At 47.3% G+C, this 23,309-nt stretch overlaps 1 protein-coding gene across 4 annotated transcripts in view; it reads right to left on the reverse strand.

Moving 5' to 3' along the window:
• SLC6A17 (solute carrier family 6 member 17) overlaps positions 1–23,309 on the reverse strand; it is a 58,026-nt gene that overhangs the window by 18,431 nt on the left and 16,286 nt on the right. For 2 of the 4 annotated variants that reach the window (XM_070607863.1, XM_070607864.1), the window contains exons 2-6: positions 22,489–22,861; positions 16,885–17,042; positions 14,983–15,109; positions 14,051–14,232; positions 12,248–12,358 (exon numbers count right to left, since the gene is read on the reverse strand). In XM_070607863.1, coding sequence (XP_070463964.1) covers positions 12,248–12,358; positions 14,051–14,232; positions 14,983–15,109; positions 16,885–17,042; positions 22,489–22,774 — 864 coding nt within the window. In that variant the 5' untranslated portion in view covers positions 22,775–22,861. The remainder of the gene's footprint in view (positions 1–12,247; positions 12,359–14,050; positions 14,233–14,982; positions 15,110–16,884; positions 17,043–22,488; positions 22,862–23,309) is intronic. The other 2 variants (XM_070607865.1, XM_070607866.1) reach the window with 1 other exon arrangement.

A 23,309-nucleotide genomic window follows, 5' to 3' on the forward strand; every position in this document is an offset into this window, starting at 1 on the left:
CGTTCCTATTAGACTTTGCCCCCAGCACTCCACCAAAACACCTCTTGTCCAGGTCACCAGTGACCCCTCTGTTGCCTCATCACTTGACCTCTCAGCAGCCTTGGACATGGCTGACCATTCCCTCCTTCTTAAAGCATTTTCTCCATTTTGCCTCCTGGGATGGACACCTCTCTCTCTCTCTCTCTCTCTCTTTCTTCTCCTCCTCCCTCGTTGGCTCTCTCTCTTCCAACCTCTAAACGCTGGGCCCCAATGCTCAGTCCTCTTCACTGACTATGCTCACTCTCCAGGTGACTGTAACCAGTCCATGGCTTGAAATACTCTGATTCCCAAATTTATATGTCCACCCGACCTCTATCTATCCAACCACCTACTCAACATCTCCACTCAGATATCTATTAGACATTTTAGACCTGCCATGTTCAAAACAGAACTCTTGGTGTTCCTCACCAAACCTGCTCCTCCCTGTCTTCCTCCATCTCCCTAAACGTCAACTCCATCCTTCTAGTTGCTCAGGCAAAAGGCCTTGGCATCATCCTTGACCCCTTTCTCTCACACCTCACATCCAATCCGACAGAAAATCCCATTGACTCTACTTCTTAAACATATCCTCAATCTGACCACTTCTCATCACTGCCATTGCTGTTACCTGGGCTCCAACCACAGTCACCTCTCACCTGGATGAATTCACCTGGCTGAGGCCTTCTAGCATGTCTCCCTGTTCTGCCCTTGGCCCCTCAGATTCTCTGTGGCAGCCAGAATGGTCCTTCAAAGATAGAAGTCAGATCATGTCATTCTTCTGCTTGAAACTCTACAATGGCTCCCATTTCACCTAGTGTAAACATGTAAGTCCTTACCAGGTCCACAAGACCACCATGATCTGGCTCCCCACTGCCCCTTGACCACCTACCTCTCTCCCATCCCCTTCCAGCCACACTAGCCTCCTTGAATATGCCAGACCTATCCAATCTCAAGGGATTTTCATTTATTTTTCCCTCTGTTTGGGATGGAATGTGCTACCTCCAAATGTCCATGTGGCCTGCTCCCTCACCTCCTCAGGTCTTCACTCACATGTCACCTTTTCAGGGATGCCCTTTTTGATCACACTAGCTAAAGTCACTCCTTTCCCCAACACCCCTAATCCTTCTTTCAACACCATCTAACAACTCTTTTACTTTATGCTGTCTGTCTCCCTCCCCTAAAACACAAGCTCCATGAGGGCTGGGAAGTTTGTCTGCTTTGTTCACTGCTGGATCCCAGGACCCAAGACAGTGCCCAGAATATCACGGGCATTCAGTGAACCTTTGCTGAATGAAGGAATAAATGAAAGATGGTCATTTGGGTTGTTTCAACCTTTTCTTACTAAAACATGCTGTAATGACCAATATTGTGCACAAATCATTTTGCTTGTGTGTGAGTACATTTGTGGGACAAATACCCAGAATGGAATTGCTGGGCTGAAGGACATGAACAGTTGTAATTTTAATAAACATCCCTGGAAGTTTGGTGGTTAGAAATGTACCACTTTGTGTTGAGTAAATCACATGATTAATTGCACAGCACCCCATACTTACTTGAGTTTTTTAACTGGATGTAACGAAAGTAACCAAGAGAGGTAGTATCCAAGAAATTCAAGAAATTCATTAGCTATTCACATGAGTTACTGTCCCATCAAAGATGCTAGTGGGCCATCACAGTATCCTGGCCACAATGCATTTGCCACACTCAGTAACTGAAAGTCCAAGTCCTACATTTTGGATTATTTCTGATGTTGGAAGACTTTATAGAAGTGAATACCTTCCAGGTCATTTAGCATATCCATGGAGAGCCCATGCTTCTTTGAGGTGGATTCTGAGATGCCCTGGCCAAAAGTCTTCTTGGCTCTGCCACAGCTGCCAAATGGCATGACCCCTGAGGATGTCATTCACATTGTGGCCAGTATAAATGGAGCAGTGCACAGCCTAGGCAGCTGTATGCAATGACCCTGGCACTCTATAGCACCATTCTAAGGATAGAACTTGAAATGGTTCCAGGGTTCCTCATATCTCATCAATCCTGTGCTGGAACAGTCACAGCTCTGCAACAGTAGTCTGCCATGTGTGGACTGTCAGATGATTGTTTCGGGGAGTGGGTCCACCCTTGTTGCAGATGACTTGGAGAGATTTGTAAACAGGCACCTCACCTCGACCATCTCTATTAGCCTTACGTGCCTCAAAGAGACAGTGGCACAGGCTGTGAAGGGGATCCTTGATGGAGGAGTTTGGCCTCCCCTTCCCTGCTCAACACATCCCTCCAGGGTCAAGGGCAGGAGCTGCCCCATAGAATTGCTCAGTGGACAAGGTCTCAAGATGAGCCTCACAGGTTCTATCCAGATGGCAAGTCACAAGAGCTGGATGGATCAGGGGCCACATCTGCTGGGTTTTGGTGACCTGGCTCCTCTGGGGCCTTCTGGATTGATTTCTTTAATGTTCACCTCATGAAGGGTCTGACCACTGAAAATTCTAAAATGTAATCACACTGTTTCCTGAACATCAAGGAAACGGTTTTAGAAAGGAGCACCCCCCTCCATTGTTCAAAGTGCACATCACCCATATTGCATCCATCTGACTGGCAAATGTTGCAGTCTAACAAATGTGAACAACAGAGACTCTTATATACAACTGGTGGGAGTGTTAATAGATGCAACCATCTTGGAGAGCAATTAGACCAAAATCTAGTAAAACTGAAGATATGCATACCCTTTCAGACAGTAATTCCACTCCTACCCATATATACACTAGAGAAACTTGTGCCCATGAAAACCTGTGTAATAATGTTTACTCTTGTACTATTAGCAACGGTGAAAACTGGAAACAATTTAAATGATCATCAACTAGAAAATTAATAAATATTAGTTTAGTACTACTATGGAATAGTACACAGCAGTGAAAACGGATGTGCTAGAGCTACATATATCATTATAGATAAACCTCAAAAAACAGTGTTGAGTAAAATTAAAAGCAAGGTGCAGAAGGTTGCATATAACATGACGACATTTATGTAAAGTTGAAAAGTATGCACAAATGCTAGATGTTGTTGACAGATACACATATATATACAAATTTTTAAAAATGTATTAGCAGGATAAATCCCAAATTCAGGATAGTGGTTATCCTTGGGGAGGAAGGGATCAGGGCAGGCTATACAGGCACTTTTATGGCGTCTGTAATATTTTGTTTCTCAAGAATGTTTACTATAGTTCAGTCAAGAAGGTGGTGTAGGCAGACTCTAAACTCACCTCCTCCCAAGGACACAACCAATTTACAACTACACTTGGAACAATTGCTCCTGAGAGAGAACTTAAAACTGGGTAGAAAGAACTCCAACAACAAGGGACAGTGCTGACTGAGGTGGAAGAGGCAGAAATTCCCTTCTGGAGAGAAAAAAAAGCCACCTTCACAAGCCGTGGTGCTTCATGGCTGGCCAGGAGCAATCCTAAGGTAGGCAGCCTTCCCTGGAGGAGCAGGGAACCTGAGTGGGGGAGGGTTACCACTATAAGCATCTTTTGGACTCAGCACACCTGAGACGAGTGGCATAATATCCGGCTTTGCTGGCTACTAACAACAATGGGGAATACCCCCAGAAAAGCTATTGGACATAAGAGGATAAAAGCCAGCTTTTAAAGGGCACATACACAAATTCATCCATTTCAGAAAGCAACCTAAAATCACCAGAAAGAAAAGTGCATGGTCCTTTAGTGGAAAGAGACTCAACTGATAGACTGTGGGTGCACCTTGGTGAGAGGTGAGACCTCCCCAGGCTGAGACCACCTCCCCAGGGACTGAAACAATGATGGCAGCCATTATTGTGACCTAGTACAGACATGCTGACACAGCTGCTGGCAGATGCCATTGGAGTTCTTCCACTGGCCTGTTAGCCCAGGGTCTGCCACACCCACTAAAGCACTGACTTAATTCAGCTCAGCCAGAGTAGGCAGCCCACCCTAGGGACTGGCCCTATCCAACAGCAAGCCCTCATGCAACTCGTGGGCCTACATAGGCTGGGTGCCTGATCCTCTGCAGGCAGGCAAGTGGGTCTGCCTCTGAGGAGCATGGCGTATGTGAAGAGTGGGTAGAGTGTGTGTGGCATTGGGAGACTGTGTGGGGCCTCTGCAATGGGGCAACTGGGTCTGCTTCAGGGAGTTGGAGCTTGCACACAGGGCAGGACTGTGTTGACAGTGTGTGTGGCCCTGTGGCCAGTAGGGCTTGTCAGCTGAAGAAGACTTGTCCTCCTCAAACAGCCCCATAGGGGATTGGCCCCACTTTCCAAAGCCTGAAACAATTGGGTGCTCCCATGCCTCAAGCCAGCCCCACTCAACTGCAACCCTGAGAGAGCTGAAAAGAGCCTTGCAGGCTGAAGGCCTACAGCAATTGTAAGCCCTTGAGCCTAGCAGCCAGCCACGCTGGGGGGCTACTCACAGAAAAACTGCAACAGGGATGTGCTATTAGATCTTGCAGCAAACTGTACTGGGAATCCCCACGCCTGATAAAGTGACTGAAGGGTCCATAGCAGCCACACACAGCTGAGCATTACAACCAGCTGGCCAGAGGGACAGCCTCGCCTCCCTGGGCACCTGCAGCAAGAGCAACACTGCCACAAGAGAAGGACACACATAGCCCACACAGAGGACACTCCTGGAACATTTGGAACTAGTGACAAGAGGGAAGCACACTGCTGGGCCTCATAAAGCATCTCTTACATAAGTCCAACTTTCCAAGATCAGGAGATGTAGCTGATGTACCTAATACATAGATATAAACACAGAGAAAGAGACAAAATGAGGAGGCAAAGGAATACATTCCAAGTAAGGGAAAAAGACAAAACTCCAGAAAAAGAACTAAATGAAAGAGAAATAAACAATCTACCTGACAAAGAGTTCAAACAAAAAGTCATAAGGATGCTCACTGATCTTGGGAGAAGAATAGATGAACTCAGTGAGATCTTCAACAAAGAACTGGAAAATATAGACAAGAACCAATCAGAAATGAAGAATACAGTACTGGAAATGAAAAATTCCCTGGAGAGACTCAAATGCAGAGTAGATGACACAGAAGAACAGATCAGTGAGCTGGACGAAAGACTAGAGGAAATCACCCAAGCTCAACAGATAAAAGAAAAAAGAATTAAAAAGGACAAGAACAGTCTAAGGGACCTCTGGGACACCATCAAGCACACTCACATTCATATTATAGGTGTCCCAGAAGGAGAAGAGAGAGACAAAGGGCCAGGAAACCTATTTGAAGAAATAATAGCTGAAAACTTTCCTAACCTAAGGAAGGAAACAGACATCTAGGTACAGGAAGCATAGACAGCACCAAACAAGATAAACCAAAAGAGGCCCACACCAAGATACATTATAATTAAAATATCAAGAATTAAAGATAAAGAGAGAATTCTAAAAGCTGCAATAGAAAGGCAACAAGTTACATACAAAGGAAACCCCATAAGGCTATCAGCTGACTTCTCAGCAGAAACCTTACAGGTTAGAAGGGAGTGACATGATATATTTAGAGTGCTGAAAGGAAAAAACCTACAGCCAAGAATACTCTACCTGGCAAGGTTATCATTCAGAATGGAAGGCGAGATAAAGAGATGACCAGACAAACAAATATTAAAGGAGTTTATCGCCAAGAAACCAGTCTTACAAGAAATACTAAAGGGACTTATTTAAGTGGGAAAGAGAAGACCATAAGCAGGAATAAGAAAATTATGACCTAAAAAAAGTAATAAAATCACTGGTAAAGGCAAAAATACAGTAAAGGTAGCAGATCAACCACCTATGAAGATAATATGAAGGTCAAAAGGCAAAAGTACTAAAATTACCTATTTCCATGATAAGAGGGTAACAGATACACACACACACACAAAAGGTTAGATATGATATCAAAAACATAAAATGTGGGAGGAGGAGAGTAAAAGACTAGAGCTTTTAGAAAGAGGTCAAACTAAAGAGACTGTCAACTTAATATAGATTGCTATATATGTAGGTTATTATATATGAACTTCATGGTAATCGCAAACCAGAAACCTATAATAAATACACAAAAAATTAAGAGAGAGGAAGCCAAACATAACACTAAAGAAAGCCATCAAACCACAAGAGAAGAGAGGAAGAAAAGAAGAAAGGAACAGAGAACTACTAAAACAGCCAGAAAAAAAGTAACAAAATGACAATAAGTACATACTTATTAATAGCTACTTTGAATGTCAGTGGACTAAATGCTCCAATCAAAAGACATAGGGTGGCTAATTGGATTAAAAAAAACGAGACCCATATATATGCTGCATACAAGAGACACACTTCAGACTCAAAGACACTCACAAACTGAAAGTGAAGCGATAGAAAAAGATACTCCATGAAAATGGCAATGAAAAGAAAGCTGGGGTAGCAATACTTATATCAGACAAAATAGACTTTAAAACAAAAACTGTAACAAGAGAAAAGCAGGGCACTGCATAATGATAAAGGGAACAATCCAACAGAGGATTTAACTTGTATATATCTAGGCACCCAATATAGGAGCACCTAAATATATAAAGTAATTATTAACAGGCATAAAAGGAGAAATAGACAGTAACACAATAGTAATAGGGGACTTTAGCACTCCACTTACACCAATGGATAGATCATCCAAACAGAAGATCAATAAGGAAACATTGACCTTAAATGACATATTAGACCAGATGGACTTAGTAGATATATACAGAATATTCCATCCAAAAACCACAGAATACACATTCTTTTCAAATGCCCATGGAACATTCTCCAGGATTGATCACATATTAGGCCACAAAACTAGTTTCAGTACATTTAAGAAGATTGAAATAATACCAAGCATCTTTTCTGACCATAGCAGTAAGAGACTAGAAATCAACTACAGGAAGAAAATCAGAAAAGCAACAAATAGGTGGAGATTAAACAAAATGCTATTGAACAATGATTGAACAAATCAAAGGAGAAATCAAAAAATACCTGGAGACAAATGAAAAAGAAAATACAACATGCCAAAATTTATGGGATACAGTAAAAGCAGTTCTAAAAGTTGTTCTATAAACTTCTCATAGCAATACAGGCCTACCTCAACAAACAAGAAAAATCACAAATAAACACTCTGATGGTGCACCTAAAGGAACTGGAAAAAGAAGAACAAACAAAGCCCAAAATCAGTAGAAGGAAGAAGATAATAAAAATCAGAGCAGAAATAAATGAAACAGACACTGAAAAAAACCAATAAAACCAAGAGCTGGCTCTTTGAAAAGATAAACAAAATTGACAAACCTTTAGCAAGACTCACCAAGAAAAAAAGAGAGAGGGCTTCAATAAATAAAATCAGAAATGAAAGAGGAGAAATTACAATGGACATGTCAGAAATACAAAACATTATAAGAAAATACTATGAAAAGCTATATGCCAACAAATTGGATAATCTAGAAGAAATGGATAAATTCTTAGAATGATACAACCTTCCAAAACTGAATCAAGAAGAAATAGAGAATTTGAATAGACCAATCACCAGTAAGGAGATTGAAACAATAATCAAAAACCTCCCAAAAAATAAAAGTCCAGGGGCTGGCCCAGTGGTGCAGCAGTTAAGTGTGTACATTCCACTTCTTGGTGGCCTGGGGTTTGCCGGTTTGGATCCTGGGTGCAGACATGGCACCGCTTAGCAAAAGCCATGCTGTTGTAGGCATCCCATGTATAAAGTAGAGGAAGATGGGCATGGATGTTAGCTCGGGGCCAGTCTTCCTCAGCAAAAAAAAAGAGGAGGATTGGCAGTAGTTAGCTCAGGGCTAATCTTCCTCAAAAAATAAATAAATAAATAAAATAAAAGTCCAGGACCAGATGGCTTCCCTGGTGAATTCTACCAAACATTCAAAGGAGACTTAATACCTATCCTTCTCAAACTGTTCCAAAAAATTGAAGAGGAGGGGAGGCTTCCTTACTCATTCTACAAAGCCAACATTATCCTGATACCAAAACTAGACAAGTACAGCACAAAAAAAGAAAATTACAGCCCAATACCACTGATGAACATTGATGCAATAATCCTCAACCAAATACTCGCAAATCAAATACAATAATACATTAAAAAAATCATACACCATGGTCAAGTGGGATTTATCCCAGGGATGCAGGGATGTTCAACATGAGCAAATCAATCAATGTGATATATCACATTAACAAAATGAAGAATAAAAATCACATAATCATCTCAACAGACCAGAGAAAGCATTTACCAACATAAGGCATCCGTTTATGATAAAAACTCTGAATAAAACAGGTATAGAAGGAAAATACCTCAACATAATAAAGGCCATATATGACAAACCCACAGCTAATATCATTCTCAATGGAGAAAAACTGAAAGCTATCCCTTTAAGAACAGGAATCAGACTAGGATGCCCACCTTCACCACTCTTGTTTAACATAGCATTGGAAGTCCTAGCCAGAGTAGTCAGTTAAGAAAAAGAAATAAAAGGGATCCGGGAAGAAGTGAAACTGTCACTATTTGCAGATAACATGATTTTCTATGTAGAAAACTCTAAAGAATCCACCAAAAAACTTTTAGAAATAATAAATGAATACAGTAAAGTTGCAGGATACAAAATCAACATACAAAAGTAAGTTGCATTTCTATACAATAACAAGGAAGTAGCAGAAAGAGAAATTAAGAGTACAATTCCATTTACTAATGCAACAAAAAAGAAAAAAATACCTAAGAATAAACTTAACCAAAGAGGTGAAAGATCTATACACTGAAAACTATAAAACAGTTTCTGTAGAAAGAAACTGAAGAAGACACAAAAAAATGGAAAGATATTCCATGCTCTTGGATCAGAAGAATTAACATCATTAAAATGTCCATACTACCTAAAGCAATCTATAGATTCAATGCAATCCATATCAAAATTCCAACGACATTTTCCACAGAAATAAAACAAAGAATTGTAAAATTTATATGGAACAAAAAAAAAGACCCCGAATACCCAAAGGAATTCTGAGACAAAAGAACCAAGCTGGACATATCACATTCCCTGATTTCAAAATATACTACAAAGCTATAGTAATCAAAACAGCATGGTACTGGTACAAAAACAGACACACAGAGCAATGTAACAGAATTGAGAGCCCAGAAATAAACCCACACATCTATGGACAGCTAATTTTTGACAAGGTAGCCAAGAACACACAATGGAGAAAGTAAAGTCTCTTCAATAAATGGTGTTGGGAAAACTGGACAGCCACATGCAAAAGAGTGAAAGTAGATCACTATCCTACACCATACACAAAAATTAACTCAAAATGGATTAAAGACTTGAATGGAAGACCTGAAACCGTGAAACTTCTAGAAGAAAACATAGGCAGTACACTCTTCGACATTGTTCTTAGCAGCATATTTTCAAGTACCATGTCTAATCGGGCAAGGGAAACAATAGAGAAAAATAAACAAAATGGGACTACATCTAACTAAAAACCTTCTGCACAGTAAAGGAAGCCACCAACAAATGAAAAAACCTAACAAATTGGAGAAGATATTTGCAAACCACATATCTGATAAGGGGGTTAATATCCAAAATACATAAAGAACTCATATATCTCAACAACAAAAAAACTAACAACTCAGTTAAAAAATGGGAAAAAGATCTGAACAGACATTTCTCCAAAGAAGATATGTAGATGGCCAACGGGTACGTGAAAAGATGTTCAATATCATTAGCTATCAGAGAAATGCAAATCAAAACTACAATGAGATATCATCTCACTCCCATCAGAATGGCTGCAATTAAAAAGACAGGAAACAATAAGTGTTGGAAAGGATGTGGAGAGAAGAGAACCTTCATACGCTGCTGGTGGGAGTGCAAACTGGTGCAGCCACTACGGAAAACAGTATGGACATTCCTAAAAAAATTAAGAACGGAACTACCATACAATCCAGCTATTGCACTGCTGGGTATTTATCCAAAGAACATGAAAACACAAATGCATAAAGATACATGCACCCCTATGTTCAATGCAGCATTATTCACAATAGCCAAGACTTGGAAGCAACCTAGGTACCCATCAAGGGACGGATGGATAAAGAAGATGTGGTATATATACACAATGGAATACTACTCAGCCAAAAGAAGCGATGCAATCCATAAGAAATGATGAAATCCAGCCATTTGTGACAACATAGATGGACCTTGAGGGTATTATGCTAAGTGAAATCAGTCAGAGGGAGAAAGTCAAATACCATATGATCTCACTCATAAGTAGAAGATAAAAACAACAAACAATCACATAGAGACAGAGATTAGATTGGTGGTTACCAGAGGGGAAGGAGGGAGAGAGGAGAGCGAAAGCGGTGATTAGGCACATGTGTGTGGTGATGGCTTGTAATTAGACTTTGGGTGGTGAACATGATGTAATCTACACAGAAATCGAAATATAATGACGTACATCTGAAATTTATATAGTGTTATAAACCAATGTTACCACAACAAAAAAAAAAGGAATGTTTACTGTATTATTATATATGCTTGTTTCTATGCCTGAGATATTTCATAGTTGAAAAGACATTTTAAAGAGTGTCTGAATCAAATGCGGAGCAGTGTTGTGCCTGCTGGGACTGGTAGCCAATCTCGTGGATCAGTTCCACTTGCTTCCGGAGTTACAATCCAGGCTCTCTTACCACCACCAAGGGGCCCATCTGGAGACCTGCGTGAATCTCCACTTTTATGCGCATCTCCAGAGTATATAATTTCCTCATAAAGTTCAGTAAAGTCTAACTGAAAGACTCAGTGACTGCATCAGACTGATCATGATTCTAGAAATACAGCTGAAGTAATTCATAAAAACAGATGGCTTTCTTCTCACAGCCATTTTCCCCCAAAGAAACCAGGTTTGCATTTCTTTCTTCTTTGTCAGACATCTCATGTTCACAACCACCCCACGCCAGGCACGTGGCTCGGGAGTCACACCCGTGCCTCAGGAGATTCTCTAAGCGTTTCATGAAGTGGACCTCCGCGATTGCTCACGTAGAAACCTCAGAGCTTTTATCCAAGAAAACCCAGGGCTGATTTATGCCTCATCTGGGGGAGGTGGAGTGGTGTGTGTCTTGCCCATTGCTACCCCGGAACACCAGGAGCTGCTCACAGCTGCAGAGCAGAGGAGTCAGGAGGAAATGGGGATTTCAAGCCCCACTAGCTCTGGACTCTCCTCCCTGTGTCATCTGTATGAACTTCCTCTGTAGGTGTGAGTGTGTGCGTACACGCACAAGATGGCACTACTCAGGGCCGAGGTCGCATGCCTCAGCGGGCGGAGTTCTGACCCATGCCCGCAGACTGGAATCTCACCAGGCCCCTGCTTGTGGCTCAGTGATCAGCTGGCACGTGGAGGTGGGCTTCAGCCTGCCCAGCTGGGGTTACTAACGTACACTGCTTGGGGCACTTTGAAGGGAATCCCAACCTGCATTAGAAATTTTCTTCTTTCTCAGTGGACTGGCTCATGCCAGCAGTGCCCAGTGGTCTGAGCGGAAACAGAGAGGCAGGGCCACAAGGTGGGCGAAGACCCCTGGTAGGAACCTGGGTGTATCCTTCAGGAGCCTGTGCCCCGCTGCCCCTTGTCAAACTGCACAGTGGTCCTGCCCGGCCCCCACTGGCCACAGGGAGGACTGCATGAGAGGAGATATGGGTGGATTCGGGAAGGTAAAGTCACTACCCACGGGGTCTACTATCTTTAATACAGTAGTGACCTCGTTCCCCTGATTTGGGTACAAGCTGGGTCCCGGGGAGCTTTCTCCCTTTAGGCCTCTTCTTGGTTCCTGCTGTCACAAATCCATTCAACGAAACCCCCTCCTCTCTGCCCCCATGCCACCCCCAAACCCGACTTGCCCCATTGCCTCCAGCTCGCCCTGTGCTTTTCCATTCCCTTGGGTTCCCTTTGATGGCAATGTCCTCCTGCCACCCACTGAACTTCTACCTGCTCCCTAAACTCGTTTCAGAGGTTATCTCCTCCCTGAAGCTTCTTTTGATTTCACCCAAATTGATGTGACTTCCCTCTCCTTGGAACCTTGAGGGCAGGGCTCCCTTCCCTGGGGCCTCCCTCCAGGGCCTGACACCAGGCCTGACACTCAGCAGTTCCTCAGTGAGTGTTAAATTGCACGAAGCAGACCAGGCTCAGTGGAGCTGTTGGTGTCCCCCAGCTGCAGGAGCCCCAGACCCTCACCTTGGGAGTGAACATGTGTAGGATGCCATCGATGGCTCCTCGCAGCAGCAGCCCCCGGACCAGGAAGCAGGCCAGCACCACGTAGGGGAAGAGGGAGCTGAAATACATCACCTGCAGAGAGAACAGGGACCCACCGTGGGGCAGAGCCCCTCCTGCAGCTGGTTCCCCCTCCCTGCGCACAGCTGGGGCACAGGAGCCTCCTCTGATGGCAGCAGAAAGCAGAGCCCTGGAACCCATGGGCATAGGGCCAAACCCACCACACGTCTGGCAATGAGCCAAGACAGAAACAGGAGCGCAGACAAGCTGGAGTCAGCATGGCTGTGCCTGGGGCTTGTTTCCTTCTTTCAAGGGTTGGCGGGGCTGGGTCTGTGGCCTCCCCACCCCAAGAACTGCCAAGGGGGCGGGAACCCTTTGCTCTCCCCTCCTCATTTTTCCATGTCTCATGCCTGCTTTTCTGTCCCCGACTCCCGTGGACCCCCTCAGAGCTCCCCTGTCCTTAGAGCTCCTTTGACAGAAGGCATCCAGGAAGTCACAGACACGGCTCTCAAGCAAAAACATCAGAAGAAGGCCTTGCCTCTTGTGCTTATAAATCCTGTGCTACTTTCTAGCACACGTTTCTCGCACATTCTATATATCCCCACGAGCCTGGCACAGAGCCTCACACAAAGGAGGTGCTCACAAAATGTGTGCTGCCCTGAAACAAATCGAGAAGGCTGTGTGGGCAGAATGGCATGAGGGTTAAGAGCATGCGTGTCTGGAGCTAGACCGCCTGAGATCCGATCCTGGCTCTACCGTTTACCAGCCATGTGACCTCGGGCTGTTTACCTAACCTCAGCATGCCTCCATTGCCTCATCTATAAAACCGGTACAACGGTTCCTAACTGAAGGTTGTTGTGGACCAAATGCATTCACACAAGGGCAGCACCTGATAAGTGCCACGGAGTGCCAGCTACCATTCTGGCCTTGGAGAGGGAAGAGGCGGCGCCTGAGACCACTCTCCCTTTCCAGCTTTTAGCTTCCTTGCTCACAAAGTCCAGTAAAGAAACTGGGGTCTCAGCAGACAGCAGGGTTCCAGTTCCAGCCCTGGGACTGACTGACTGCATGATCTCAGGCAAGGGGCTTTCCCCTCTCTGGGCCTCAGTTTTCCCATCTGTGAAATGAGCAGATTGAACTACGGGACCTCTAACGTCCTTTCCAGCCCTGGCAGTCCAGGAATACTGACAGGTGACAAAGAAGAAAGGGCCCTTACCTGAAGGGGACTTGAAGTGCTGGGAGAAGGTGTGTGGGTCCTGGCTGGTCTGCACGCTCAGAGATGGGTGTGGAGCCGCCCACAGAGGCCTCCAAGGCCCCTTCACTCACAGCACCCACCTGCTCAAAGAGCCCTTTAGCTGTAGACACGGTGAGCTGCTGGTTTCACCAAAAACTGCTCAGAGCAGGCTCTTCTAGGGCTATTGCTTGGGAACCCAAGGGGCTAGGATGTAGACAAACGTCCCTGGGTCAGCGCTCCTGGTTTTCCTTCTCTAAAGTTTGCAGAGCCTGCCTGAGTCATCTGAGCACAGAGGTGACTGGGGTCAAAGCAAGGCTTTCCTGCAAGCCCACTCCTGGTAGACTGTCCACAGAGACCAGCTCTGCAGCACTGACTCTCCCATCACCTCCTTGAGGGCCTGTGTCGTCACCTTGCGCCATCCAGAGGCCAAGCCCACTCAAAGGACCCTGCACAGGGTGGCCCAGAGTTCTCAGCCCCTGCCCTCCAGGCTTTTCTGCTGCCCCCCGTGTGGCTCTGAGTGCCCCCTCGTGACTCACCTTCCCCGAGGACTGGATGCCCTTGACGACAGCCATGCCCACGATGCTCCAGGCCACAAGGAGGCAGAGGGTCATCTTCCAGTTGAGGCCCCCACTCTCCGAGATGGAGTTGGAGATGTCCAAGGCCTCTCGGTACCAGAAGTAGGTAGTGGCTGAGCTCTTTTCACACTCTGCCTCCACCACTGAAATAGCAGCAAAGGCCACAGGACCTCAGTAGCGGGGCTATGGGGCCACCTCCTCTGCTGGACCCCCACACAGAGCAGCAGTGGGCGAGGGGATAGCTGAGTGTGGGTAGCAGCCAGGGGCCGTGTTTGTTCTGAGTTAGCCAGGATCTGGCAGACCTGAGGACTCCTGAGTCTGAATCTGACGGGCTGAATCTGATCTGGCTGAATTCCCACTGATGCCACCCTCTGCCCATGTCCATTCATGGAAGGCAGGAGGGGTTAGGCAGAGCTGGCCTCAAGTTCCGGGGGGAAGGTCCTGAGCTGGGAGCTGGAGACCTGGATTCTCTTCCCAGACCCTCGGTTAAATCAGTGATGTGACCATGGGAAAGTTGCTTCTGGGCCTCAGTTTACCCATCTGTGAGTTGGGATAAATCACCCAGCTCTTTATAGGACTGGCATGCAAATTAAGGTTGTTTCCAGATAGGATGGTGTTAGAGTAACACAGGGTAGTTAATAACAACTAAACAAAAGTCATAACTTCCAGAGTTTTACCTACACTCACTATTTAATTCAATCCCTATAAGAACTCTGTGGGACAGGCTGGCAAGAGATCATCAGAAGGGGAAATGAGGATCAGAGAAGGTAGGTGTCTTATCCAAGGTGACAGAGCAAGTCAATGAAATCTCATGTCTGTGCCTAAGCCTCTGAGGCTCCTTCGACTCCTCCCCGGGTGAGGGCTGGCTGGGGTCCCCAGGTGGTCACACTTGCCTGCCATGGTCCCGTTCCTGATGACAGGACATTCACTCCAGGGCAGTGGGTACTGGAAGGACTTGAAGAAGTAGAAGATGCTCCACCCGATGATCACATTATAATACAGCCCAACGAAGAGGCAGACCTGAGGACGAGCATCCAAGGTGGGGGAGGGGCTCACGAGGCCACAGCAACCGCCACCACCCCCCACCCCGGCCCCACGCCCCACCCAAGGCCCAGCGCTCAGCTGACTGCACACAACACAGCACAGCCTGGAGGAGGAGGAGGGGCAGGAGGCGGGCAGCTGAGGGCCTGCTCCTAATCCTCCATTCATCCGGTATTCGGAGAATCCCCAAAGGAATGTTTCAGATATTAAAATTCTCTCCTTTAAGCAATAAACTCTTACAATGTTAATCCTTTCCAGTTTGAAACTCTTCTAAGATGCTTGAAGCACTTCCCCATCATTTCCTGATGACTCAGGATTACAGTTCCCGAGCTGCCCTTGGGGACTACGGAGGCCTGCTCAGCTTTTCCTCTAGAGTAAATGGCCCCAGACTGCTGCGTCTTTTGAGGTTTTATGGATGCTTCTTAGTGGTTTCCTATGTCCTCCCTTCTCTCAGGACACTACTGTCTCTTGGGTACTGTCAGCAGCCTGCCTCTAGAAAGATAGCTGTTCTCATTTCTTGTCTCTAGAAAGATGTCACTCCTCATTTCTTGGAAACATAACCAACCTTGGTAGAATTGTATCTAAAATAGGAATGCCTGGATTCTGACCAAGGGTCCACGGGGTTTCTTTGAAAGTAATGCTTATACATGCAGGGATTTGCGGCGTCCACTCTGGATGCTGAGCAGTCCCTTTGAGCTCCAGGGCCCTGGAGAAATTATGCCTCAGTGACACTGCTGGTCAGTGAGAGCTGAGGGCCCCCTGCTTCACCCACTTCACCTGAGCCCTGATGTCCTACAGCACACCTTACAGGGATACAGGGGGGAAGAGACACCCACTTCCTTCACTTGGGTGCTTTGAGTCCAAGGGGAACCCCCCTCACATGCATGCGTATACACATGGCGGCACCAGCAGTGTGTGCTGTATTTGGCCATGTCACCCATGTAGAGGTGACCCCTGGCATGAGAGCTGGAGCTGCACAGACCCTCTCCCAGTCTCTGCCTGAGGCAGGTTTGGGCTGGCCGTGCCGCTAGGCTGGACAGAATCCTCAGTCCCTTCCAGAAGCAGATTCCACTTTTTACGCGAGGTGTGAGCATGGGCACCTGTGGGCTTTGCCTTAAGGGAGGCTCAGTTTTCTCACCTAGACACTAATCAAGGTCTCATCTGTGGCCCCACGGATGAGCCTGGAGCCCTCACGGGGTTCCCCATCCAGGCCAGTGGGGTCTCCCTTTCTTCCACTATTCTGAAGCCTCACCCTTCCTGGGTCGGCCACAGGCTCCTGTCTGAGTCCTTCTCCGATTCTGCTCATGTGCACAGTAAAATGGCCAGGAGACCCCGTGCCAGGGCTGCCTCTTCCTATACCACCCACTTGCCCAACTAAAATACTTTTTGACCAGGGAAAGAGGAAGGGCCTCCCTCACGGGGAGTTGACAGGCTGGTAGCAGAGAGGGGTATCCGGGATGGCCCACATGCCCCCAGAGAACTCGGGCCGAGATGTCCCAGGCACCCCCTCGTGAATGTGTCCCAGCCTTTCCTCCTTAGCGACAGTTCCAAATACTATAATCCTGCTTCAGGCAGTGAAGCCAACTTTCAGTTTAGGAAGTATGTGGTCCTGAGACATCAGCTAGAAACAATTCTCACATTGAAGGTCTCCCTCCCTGCCCTTGACCAGGCCCAGGCCTCTGGTCTGTAAACTCTGTCCCCAACAGCGGCCCCTTTGCCTCTTGATTAGTGCCCACCTCCAGCCCCCAACTCACTATGCAGCTGGAGAAGCCGATGCCCCCCAGGCGGGGGCACACGTAGTGCCACACGCCGATGCTGCCGCGGCGGATCCTCTGGCCCACGGCCAGCTCCAGGAAGAAGAGGGGGACCCCGATGATGGTCAGCAGCACCAGGTAGGGCACCAGGTAGGCACCTGGGAAGGAGGGAGGGACGTCAGAGGGTGTCCGGAGCACGGCGCCAGGGTAAGGGAGGGGTGGCAGCCTGTCCTACAGTCTTGGCCACATCTCTGATCATCCTGAACTGTCACCAGTCCTTGTGCTCCTCCAGGAACGGTCTGGGTCACACACGTGAGCTCCTTCTTCCCCTGGACTCCCCTGACCCAAAATGCTAAGGGAGGATCCAAATGAATGTCAATGCCTCCTGCTCACAAGGCAGACTCAGAGACGGACAGACAGACACCATACTGCCTCTCAGGAATCCATATATCAAGCCATAGGCAGACAGACACACTCACCTCATGATGCACTCTGTGGACTCTGTTTGCACCCCCTTCTGCCCACAGAGAAGCAGCCCCAGATGGAGTGAGCCCCTGCTCACTCGCCCCTTCCCCCCAGAGGCACAGACCCCCGGCACAGCCTTCCCTGTGTCTGAACCAGATGCTGACGCAGCAGACTGGGCTGCTCCAGGGAAGCGGAGCTTGGATGCTCTCCAGGGAGAGAAGGTCTGACTAGCATCGCCATTAATCTACAGCTAATTGGGAGGAACGGGAGAAAAATTAGCAGTTCAGGAAAGCGTAGCTGTGAGGATCACAAAGGATAGAATGGATCCGACTAAAGATTCCAGATGATAAATTAAACTTGTTTCCCTGGACCTTACTGCAGACACAATCTCGATTCCAAGTGACAGGGCATTTAGCAGGAGAATTAAAACTATGTATGGACACAGACGAGTGATTCCTGCTGAGAGCTGTGCCAACAACCCAGTCTTGTTACCAAAGCTGTCAGCACAGCCCTGCCTGTCTGTCAAATGGTGTCAGACCAGCCCCGGTCACCAGTGCCCTGATGGTCACCCAGCACCCCCAGACCACGCTTAGCAAGAGACCCCCGGCCACACTGCTCTGCCCCCATAACATGACGTCCCACATGCTCCCCAACATGTGTCCAATCTGCCAACAAACCCAGGGGATCTTCTGGGCACAGGACCCAGCACTTGGCAACAGTCGGTTGTTATCCTCTCTGTACCGGGCATGTGCAGTGGGGGGGGGGTGGGGGGGGTGGTATCAGGACACCAGAAGGCACAGACGCTATCCCAGGAGAGCTGGCAGGACCCTCAGATTCACAAGAGCAATGTCAGAGCATGTGTGTACACATACACACACACACACACACACACACACACACACACACACACGTCACACAAGGCCAACCGAGTACATACACGCTGAGGGAGGGGCTAGGGTCCAATGGAGCCAAATAGGAAAGTCTTCTGGGGGAAGCTTTATACAACAGCATCCAGTTCATCAAACATGCACACGCACATAGTCACACACACGCATAAATTCAACACGTCACACTATCAGGCAGCCTCATCATGGTGCTAAAAGGAAGGAGGGCCTGAGGACTCCTGGTTCTGTCTTTCATCCTAGTTCTGTCTCTTGGTCTTGGGCTCAGGGAAACGGAAGAGGAAAGAAGTGATCTGCAGGAAAGCAAAGGGACGTAGCCCCACTGGTTTTGTATTTTCCTGCAAGTCCTTGACGGGGGCAAGAGTTGCGGGGAGATGGGTTCCAGGGTGTCAAGAAACAGGTTGGAATCTTCTGTGGATGCGTCTCTCCTCTCTCCAAAGAACCCGGGAAAGCCCCCAAGGAAGTCTGTCCAAAGAGCCATCCTGCAGCAAAGACTGGCCAGCAGCCACCCGCCACTCAGGCCCGCCCACCTCAGCTGGGCCCCAGGGCACTGACTTGACCGCAGGTCTCTCCACCACACGGAGACCTAGCGAACCACAGCGCTCGGGGGCTGCGGTCTGGGTGAGCAGGATTTTTGGTTAATCAGAGGTACTTTTTCATATCAACCCCTGTTGCAATCATTTGGAAACACACCCTCTTCCACCTTAGAAAATACAACGTGGGGACACGCCCAGATTTCCCTTTCCGTTTCCGCAGCTTTCAGGAGCCTCAGGTCATCAGTACGACTGGTTGGGAGCTCTGTTCAAGGTGTCAGGAAATTTAACAGAACATGGTTATAGGGAGAAGGATTCCAGAATCTCTAATGTCACCCAGATCTCTAATAGTCTATGTCTCAGTCTGCACTATGGGTCTCGTTTCTGGCAAACCCCAAGGTTATTCTGGGGATTTGAAAGCCCCCTGGTCTCAGCCTGCTGAGATGCATACTGAGTAAGGGTTACGATCCAGACCCTGGAGCCAGACCTCCTGGGCTTGAATCCTGGCTATGCCATTTACCAGCTGTGGACTTTGGGTAAGTTACTTGATCTCTCTGCCACTGTTTTATCATCTGCATAAAGAGGATGAAAATATTAGGTAGAACCATATGAAATTACTGATATTTGACCATTTTTGACTTTCAAAAATGGCCATTTCACAGAGGATCTGAATAGATGTTCTTCCCAAGAAGACATACAGATGGCCAACAGGCACATGAAAAGATGTTCAGCATCACTAATTGTTAAGGAAACGAAAATCAAAACCACAAGGAGATACCACCTCATACCTGTTAAAATGGCTATTACAAAAAGACAAGAAATAACAAGTGTTGGTGAGGATGTGCAGAAAAGGGAAGCCTTGTGCACTGTTGGTGGGGATGTAAATTGGTGCAGCCACTATGGAAAACAATACGGAGATTTCTCAAAAAATTAAGAATAGAACTACCACATGATCCAGAAATTACACTGGTGGGTATTTATCCAAAGAAAACAAAAACACTAATTCAAAAAGATAAATGCACCCCCATGTTCATTGCTGCATTATTTACAGTAGCTAAGACATGGAAATAACGTAAGTGTCCATCGATGGATGAATGGATAAAGAAGATGTGGTATATATATATACAACAGAATACTACTCGGCGGTAAAAAAAGAAGAAATCTTGCCACTTGTGACAACACGGATGGACCTTGAGGGTATTATGCTAAACAGAATAAGCCAGATATAGAAAGACAAATATTGTATGATTTCACTCATGTGTGGAAGATAAAAACAAATGGATGAAAGAAAGAAGATAAAAAGAAACTTGTAGAAGCAGACAACAGATTGGTGGTTACCAGAGGGGAAGGGGGTGGGAGGAGGGTGAAATGGATAAAGAGGGTCAGTCGTATGGTGACGGATGGAAACTAGACTTTTGGTGGTGAGCACACTGTAGTCTATACAAGTGCTATAATTTAATTATAATGTCATACACCTGAAACCCACACAATGTTATAAACCAATGTTACCTCAATTAAAAAAACCCGGCCATTTCATATGCTTCAATTCTGTACCTATTGTGTAGGGCTGTTGTGAGAATTAAATGAGTTACTTACTCATAGTAAGCATTTGCTGAACATTTGCCTCTTTCTCACAAAAATAAACAGGAAAAAAACCCCAACAAGCTAGGAGGATGCAGAATAAAGAAACTGTCAGCATCTGGTGCAGCTAAGCAGAGTTCCAGAGTTTTCATCCAGAATTAAGCAAAGTTTTGACTGGAACACCCACGGCTCAAAAACACAGAGCTTCGACTCTCATAGCTCTCAGACCAAATAGCTGTCTCCTTCCTGTGATAATTTGCCTCCTTCCAAAAGACGTTTATGATGACTTACTATAAAACTCGTAATGTATAGGAGAGTTAAAGGTAGAGATAAAAAGGGATTCCAGGAGTCAGAGAGGATGGAAAAATGAAGCCAGGAACATCGAATGGAGAGCTGAGGATCCTGAGAGAGGACAACACTTTTCTTCTGGGGGTTGTTTGTGACGCCTGGTGACATGGCGATTGTCTGGTGACACTGTGAACTGGCAGATTTTGGAAGAACACTACTCTTGGGGTGGGTGTAAGGTGGGGAGAGGGACCCTGTGATTGGCATTGAAGCCACAAAGGACAAGGCTGGAGGTTTCCAGCTAGAGTCCCCAAATGTGACGTGTCCTCCAAAGTCATTTTGGTGCTCTGAGCTCTTCTCAACATCTCACAGCACATAAGAAAACCACACACATTCGTATCTTTGCTTTGGGCTGGTCTTACATAACTCAGCGACCTGGCCATGCCATACAGACTGAAAGCTCTGATAGGCAGCTATTTATCTGGGGGAGAAAATCTTTCAAAGCAAGGAGAGCATGTAGGGAATAGACTGTGCTATGGAGGAAAGAGGAAAGCTCTGGCCTGACTCAGCACACGGGCTCAGTCGGGCTTTCTCACTTCCTGCCTCCAGCAGAAATTCCAGCCAGACTCAGCCTTCCGGACCCGGGGAGTGTGTCCTGGAGAGGAGGGGGCATCCCTGAATGGGCTGCATCTCTGGGAAAGGCTACGTGGAGAGAGTCCCCAGAGCAGGGAGGGAAGGAGCCGGGTTAAAATGCCTGCAGAGCTGTGGCTGCCCATCAGGCTGGAGCGTGGCAACCCCAGGCACGGAGACTCAGGGGCACAAAGACTCTCCGCTGACTTAAGACACCTTCCCAGGACCAGAGCTCCGAGCTTGCAAACGTCCTTGTTTTCAGCCCCTTGAGTTTTTCTTCATTTTCAGTCAGATTTCCCGCCCCCCCGCCCCGCCCGTTTCAAAGCAAGTTGCCTTCAGAACGTTCCAGCCTGCTTTGGAGGGGCTTGAGGGGGTAAGGCCTGGGGGCATTTCCCCATCCTGGGGGCTGGAAATGATGAGGAGAAAGGGGTCTGATAGCAGGACAAGAGCCCCCAGGGAGACTCAAACTCAGGGGATAGCGTGAGGGAGGCAGCAGGTGTGGCGAGGAAGTGCTCAGGCCCTGGAGCCAGGCTGCCCATGTTTGAATCCTGACTTAATCATCAGCTGGGTGACTTTGAGCAAGTTATCTAACCTCTCTGTGCCTCAGTTTTGCAGTCTCTAAAATGAGATGATAATAACTCCTTCCTCACATAGGGTTACGGCAGGGACTCAGTGGTTGAACCGTATGAAATTGGTGCTTTGGCTGTTTCAAGATGCTCAGATATCAGCGCCTTCACGTATTTCAGCCTAATATCCAGTAAGTGCTGACAACAGTGCCTGGCACCTAGTAGGCATTTAATAATAATGGCCAACAGTTGCTCTATACTCTGGGTCAGAGACAGTGTTAAGCGTTCTACATGTAAAGCTCTTTTAATCCTCTCACTGTCCTGGAAGGCAAGAACTACTATCATTCCCATTTGACAGATGAGGAACAGAGAGGCACAGAGAAACTAAGCAGCTTGGACAGGTTGCTGACTGCAAAGCTGGGACTAGAACCCAGGCCGTTCAGGCCCAGAGCCCATGTTCTTATAACCACGGCCAAAATCTCTGAGAGCTGCTAGCACTTAGCTGTTCTAAAGAGGCTCACTCTGGAGTCCTGAGCTCCAGCCTACAGAGGTTCCAGTTCTGCTGCGCAGAGGGGTATCCTTTTTGCCCCTCAGCCCAGCCCACGTGCAGGGCGCCCCGGGGCAAGCAGGGCTGTCTCTTACCTCCTCCATTTTTCTGGCACAGGTAGGGGAACCTCCAGATGTTGCCGAGGCCCACAGAGAAGCCGATCTGGGCCAGGATGTACTGCAGCTTGCTGTTCCAGGCTGGCCGGTCCTCCGCGTCCAGCTCCTCCTCCACCGCCTTCTGCTTGCCGCCTGCCTCGCCGGCCACATTCAGGACGCTCTGCTTGTAGTCCACAGGCTCCTCGAGGGCCAGCAGGTCGGCCACCGACTCCGTGACATGCTCACTGCTGTGCTCACGCTGGGTCACCTTGCTGTTCTTCGGCATTGGTGCCACCTGGGCCGCGCAGCCTGGCTCCCCAGCACACAGACAAGGTGAGACTGGGCTGTTGTCAGCTCCTTCTCAGCCAGAGACCTGTGAAACCAGGTGAGCAGGAGAGGATTATCTCGCCACACCAGAGAGGTGAGAAGCCCAAGTGGACACAACCCAAACCAACTCTCCGTCACACACTCAGAGGCTGGTCGGCGGCTGGAATATTGAGCTTGCCTCCCTCCCCGTCAGGGGGTGCCCGCTGGGGAGCTCAAGGTCTGCAGACTCAGTTTTCCCACAGGCCTTACCTGAGCCTCATCAGGAAGGTAAACCCGATGGGGCAGAAAAGGCAACACCAGACACCAAACCTAGACAGGGGTTGTCCATGATGACACTGCTCCCTTCCATAATTGCAGGTCCTAGAGTGTTCAAGACCGTCTGGAGGTCCCACAGCCTTTCCCTCCCAGGGTAGCGCAGGTTGCGGCAGAGTCCTAGCCTTCTCACGTTCTTTTTAGCCAAAACCACCTGGTGAGAACCAGGGAAGCCAGTGTCT

Source organism: Equus przewalskii, unplaced genomic scaffold (genome assembly GCF_037783145.1).
Source record: "Equus przewalskii isolate Varuska unplaced genomic scaffold, EquPr2 ChrUn-13, whole genome shotgun sequence".
In the NCBI taxonomy this organism is placed as follows: domain Eukaryota; kingdom Metazoa; phylum Chordata; class Mammalia; order Perissodactyla; family Equidae; genus Equus; species Equus przewalskii.